The following is a 5,495-nucleotide window of genomic DNA, read 5'->3' as shown; positions in this document are numbered from 1 at the left end:
TTGTTTTTAAAAATTAGAAATAAAGTGTAATAACCAAATAATGTTATGAATTTTTAAAAACTATTTTATTTTAAAAAAAATTAAAAATTGTGTTTAAAAGCTTTGTCAAACAAATTCTAATTTAAAAAATAAAAACACTTTTTGAGGTGAATGTCTATCAAATTTGTTACAAGTAAGACGAATTTTACTGAGGTGAAGCAGACATTAGAGATGACAATGGGACATGTTTTACGAGTACCTATTCTTTCATAATGGAACATGTTTGAATTTTAACTAAACGACTTTCTGATGGTTTTGAATTTTTTTTTTAAAATTGGGGTAGGTTTGAGTATTATCTTGTCCCGTCCCATCCCAATTATATATAAAATAAAATTAAATCAATTTTTATTTTATTATTTTTAATATATAGATAATAATAAAATATTTTTTTTAATAAAATAAGTGATAAAAATATAATAATTTAATCATTTACAAAATATATTTATTTTAATATAATTAAAATTCAAATAAAAAATAAAAATTTTCAAAAAAAAAAAGTTAAATGAGGCAGAGTGGCTCGTTTAGTCTTGCCTCATTTAATTTTTTAAACGAGACTATGATAAAAAATATTTTAAATAAATGGAACGAGATTGAGGTAGGGACAACCTGTGCCAAACACGTTCCATTATTATCCCTAAACGGCGTAATGCTTTAGTCTTCGTTCACCTCTAAGGAGGCTAGGGTCTTCACTTTTTGGAGAGGTTACTTTTATTAAATTATTTTTGTCTTTTTTATTGTTCTCTTTCCCACGCGCGGAACTTTCTCCCTATGGGGTATAGGAAAGAAAATGTCAACTAGTCATTTTAGGTTAATTATTTTCAATTATATTATTATTCTAAATTGTTTTTCATAAAAAATTTTAAAAATTCTCATGATAATTTTGGAATAATTTCATAGGGCTTTTCAAAAATTGAATATTTAATTTCTTTCTAATTCGAAATGACTTGTTAAATATTCATAATTATATGCTCTAAAAAATTTTCTTATGTAATGAGTTAATGATTGATTTAAACTTTTCACGACATTAAAATGATTCTCTCATGCCAAAAAAATTAATCAGCCTCCACAAATGATCAAATCACTAGGAGAGAACCATCCAAATATATTCTCTCATTTTCATATATAGAAATATTGGAATACAAGAAATACCAACAAAAAAAAACCCACTAGAGTAAAATTTCATGTGTCGTAAAGCCCTTGTTCTTGACTGCAATACATTTCCAAATTAATTTGGTTGATTCTTTAGCCTGGATTTCATTGAAGCAAAACATAAATCCGGCCTAGGTCCATAAGAAGTCGTTGTTGGGATGAGTTGGTCATTCAAGCCAATCTCAGTGATCCATCTGATGTTTGATAAATCATGAATGGTGGGTCAAAAGAACTGTAATCGGGCTGATCGTGATCGGTAGCATTTTTTGTAAATGAGTCGTTGAGGCACATGATTTTTTTGTTAGGACGTGCTATGTGAGATGAAATGAAGTTGCTGTTACACATATGCCAAAAAGTGTAGAACTGAGGTTGATGGAAAATTCGGAAAAAAATTAACCAATACGAATGCGACATGCATTTAAGCATGCGAATAGGAAAAGCAAGACCTTGTGATTTGAATAAACGAGAGTGAGAAGTGGTGGTAGAGGCGTTGGCTACTTTTCAAGCATGCGGCTTACCAAACCGCTCGATCACATTTCCCCCAGAGTAGTAGGTGGTGCACACAAACAGGGAAACCCTACGCGTCAGTGACTCATGAGTCTATGACACGGGGCCCAGGGGGACCATCAATGGGGTTAAGAAGAGACATATATGGGCACCAAAACACTTGTACTGGAATATTAATAATTTCTAAATTTACAATTTTTGGCAGACCTAGATGGGAATTGGGAAGTTTACGGTCCGTGAGCTACCCTCCGATTCTCTCGGAGGAGTTTGTAGCCGGTGTCAGTGATCTTAGCTATCAGTCAAGGGTGGTAGCCAATGTGACCGTACTCAATGGACAGCGTTTGTTGAAGGGTAGCTGAAATGCCAGGCCCCAATCCCAGCCCTATATGTTCTCATCTCGATGTCAGCTTTAGTACCAAATCTCTTGGGAGACCATTTCATGATCCATAACTCCGTGTGCTGTGTACTTGGAATAGAAAACAACAAAAGGCAAAAAGAATAGTAGAGAAGAAGCATCATCAGAATGACTGTTTCTCCGGTTCCTTCGCTCAAGGGTCGTGTCCTCATTGCCGGAGCAACCGGTTTCATTGGTCAGTTCGTGGCCGCAGCAAGCCTTGATGCCCATCGACCCACCTACGTTCTCGCACGTCCAGGCCCCAGGAGTCCTTCTAAGGCCAAGATCATCAAGGCCCTCGAGGACAAAGGCGCCATCATCGTATACGTACATCTCTCTCTCTTTCTCTCTCTCTCTGATTGATAATTTTACCACTGTATGTGTGTGTAATAATCCGAGTGGTCCGTTGTGATTTTCAGGGGTTGATAAACGAGCAGGAGTCTATGGAGAAGATACTAAAAGAACATGAGATAGACATAGTAGTATCAACCGTGGGCGGAGGGAGCATATTGGATCAAATCGCCCTAGTGAAAGCCATGAAGGCTGTTGGAACCATTAAGGTATTCCGTAACTAAACTACATATATAACAACAAAAATCATAAACTGATCACCAAATTTGTGACTTTTCCGGTCTCCTCCGTTGCAGAGATTTTTGCCGTCTGAATTCGGGCACGATGTGAACAGAGCTGATCCAGTTGAGCCAGGGCTCAACATGTACACAGAGAAGCGTAGGGTCCGACAATTAGTGGAGGAATCGGGCATACCCTTCACTTATATCTGCTGCAACTCAATTGCTTCTTGGCCATACTACAATAACATTCACCCTTCTGAGGTTCTTCCTCCAACGGATTTCTTCCAGATTTACGGTGATGGCAATGTCAAAGGTAAGCAGAAGAAGGAGACGTGTTGAATGGCCTTAGCCGGTAGCCACCCCTTCTGCCCTTTTTACATCAATTTCCTTTCAAAGCCGCCTCGTCTCCATACAAGTAGAATGTTTTGAAAAAGAGTTTTAATAATTAAGATCAACAATTACCCGCGCATGAGAGAAATATTCTACCATAACATTATTTTCTTTTTTTTTTTCATTTTAATGGTTTTATCATTTATGTAACGCATGAAAGTCACTTTCAACTCAATAATTTCAACGTATAGTTCGCTAGAATGGGCCCCACGTTTGACAAAATTAATTTTAATGGTGTATTTGTATCTATTTTTGAAAACCGTTTTTTTTTTTTAAAAAAAAAATTGATAATAAAAAACTGTTTTTTATTTTTTATTTTTAAAAAATAGAAAATATGATACTTTTAGAAAAAATTTTAAAATATTTTTTTAGTTACTTCTACTTGTTTTTAAGACTTTTAAAAAATAATTATACAAATTCATGAAATAATTAAAAATAATACACTAAATATAAAAATAGTTTTAAAACATATTTAAAAAAATTAAAATAAGTTAAAACATTCCAAATTCTCAAACATACTTTTGTTGTATAAAATATTAAAGAATAGTTTTAAAAATCTATAATTAAAATTATTTTTGAAAACCGTAATCAAACAATGTCCAAATATTTGACTACCTAACTTGAAATGTGGTCTTTCCAAATATTTCTAATATTTTTTTCATCATTTTCTTTTATATATTTTTCTTTCATAGTCCCTATTTATAATAATAATTTTTATTTTTTACTTTCTATATATATATATTTAATAAAAAAGTAATTTTTTTAAAACTTAAGGTAGGAGAAACAAACAACTTACTATTTATTCCTTTATTGTTCATGTTTAAAAATAGAAAATAATAACAACTTCATATAAAATATAGTAACTTTTATATATACAAACTTTATATTTTAAAAATTAAATTTAAAATTTAAGATAATTATTACTTTTAACATTTCATGTTTTTTAAGCAAATTTTTTTTTTTAAATTATTAGTGGTAAGTATGAAATGGGTTTTCACTTTACATATGAGGAAATGTCATTATTATATTAGAGTGGAGTAATGGTGAGTGAAATAACTAATTCTCTGATTAATTATTTTAAATAAATATAAGTAATATTATTTATATTCATGATTCTATTAATTTACTATTTTTACTTAGTATTTAAACCAGTTAATGTTTATTACGAGATTAAATCCCAAATCATTTGACCCCTACAAATGTTAGTCATTGGGACCCAATGAATAACCACGGAGCGACCGAAGGTTCTGTCCATGTCAAATCACATACATGAAACAATGTATGTTTGTCTCGTGGGATGGTGGCCCAATACTTTGGGCCAAGGGGCCCACATGAACTAGAAATAGGGAGATGTCTGGGCCAATCCTGAGAGTTGGCCCAAAGCTCTAAAGTTCACAGCCGAGATACTTGCGACTTGTCGTTAGCTACTTGAAAGTGACGTGTTTACCTATCCTTCTCTTCCCCATTTTTATCTAATGGTCAACACAATACGGTCAACTATTTAAAAAACCAAAAAAAAAAAAAAAAAAGACAAAAAGTTGGCAGTTTGATCAAACACCTTACTCTACTCATATAAATGATTAGATGAGTCGTATTTTATAAATATTAATTTATGGGATAATGTTTGTTGTGCAGCTTACTTTGTTGCAGGCACAGACATCGGAAAATTCACGATGAAAACAGTGGACGATGTCCGAACACTGAACAAATCAGTGCATTTCCGGCCATCTTGCAATTATCTCAACATAAATGAACTCGCATCTGTGTGGGAAAAGAAGATTGGGAGGACACTTCCCAGAGTAACCGTCACTGAAGATGATCTACTAGCTGCAGCCGGAGGTGGCGTTACGTTATTTACTTTCATTTTATAAAAAATTTGCAGGGCATTCGTCACTGAATTTTGAGTTTAATTTTATGCAGCCGGAGAAAACATCATCCCACAGAGTGTGGTAGCGGCGTTCACGCACGACATTTTCATAAAGGGGTGTCAGGTGAATTTCTCTATTGATGGCCCGGAGGACGTGGAAGTGACCACCCTCTACCCTGAGGATTCTTTCAGGACGGTGGAGGAATGCTTCGGCGAATACATTGTGAAGATAGAGGAAAAGCAGCCGACCGCCGATTCTGCGATTGCCAACACCGGTCCTGTGGTTGGGATGCGGCAAGTCACTGCAACCTGCGCTTGATCACATGCATGCTATTAGTCCTCCTGCTAGTCCTAATATTTATATTGTATGGTTAGAATGAAGCATCTTTTCTACTCCTTGTTGTAACATGGGCGAAATTCGTTGAATAATCTAGGGAGGCAATTTGTGGTTTTATTTGGTTTGGGAACTTGCTTGATTGCCTAAATAAAGATCTCAAGTTGAAGGACTTGAGGGAATTAATTAACCAATGTTTTTGTGATCTTAAAGTGAAGTGAGAAACTTTAGTTGAGATCAACA

General features: G+C 34.0%; 1 protein-coding gene across 1 annotated transcript; it reads left to right on the top strand.

Moving 5' to 3' along the window:
* The first annotated feature begins 2,100 nt into the window (after window positions 1–2,100).
* Window positions 2,101–5,372, top strand: LOC117911022 (leucoanthocyanidin reductase-like). Its single transcript, XM_034825191.1, has 5 exons — window positions 2,101–2,416; window positions 2,509–2,649; window positions 2,737–2,974; window positions 4,687–4,890; window positions 4,978–5,372. Exons 1-5 carry the CDS (start codon window positions 2,219–2,221, stop codon window positions 5,235–5,237), a joined length of 1,041 nt encoding a protein of 346 aa, XP_034681082.1. The 5' UTR covers window positions 2,101–2,218; the 3' UTR covers window positions 5,238–5,372.
* Window positions 5,373–5,495: the final 123 nt, after the last annotated feature.

Source organism: Vitis riparia, chromosome 1, assembly GCF_004353265.1.
Source record: "Vitis riparia cultivar Riparia Gloire de Montpellier isolate 1030 chromosome 1, EGFV_Vit.rip_1.0, whole genome shotgun sequence".
NCBI classification, from domain to species: Eukaryota; Viridiplantae; Streptophyta; class Magnoliopsida; order Vitales; family Vitaceae; genus Vitis; species Vitis riparia.
This window is presented reverse-complemented; position numbering and strand designations above follow the sequence as displayed.

Bases quoted from the DNA above. Each gene is read 5' to 3' on its own strand.
- LOC117911022 (XM_034825191.1), top strand. From the start codon at position 2,219: ATGACTGTTTCTCCGGTTCCTTCGCTCAAGGGTCGTGTCCTCATTGCC. The intron at 2,650-2,736 runs GTATTCCGTAAC...CCTCCGTTGCAG, and splicing joins AGGCTGTTGGAACCATTAAG to AGATTTTTGCCGTCTGAATT. The intron at 4,891-4,977 runs GTGGCGTTACGT...ATGCAGCCGGAG, and splicing joins TCTACTAGCTGCAGCCGGAG to AAAACATCATCCCACAGAGT.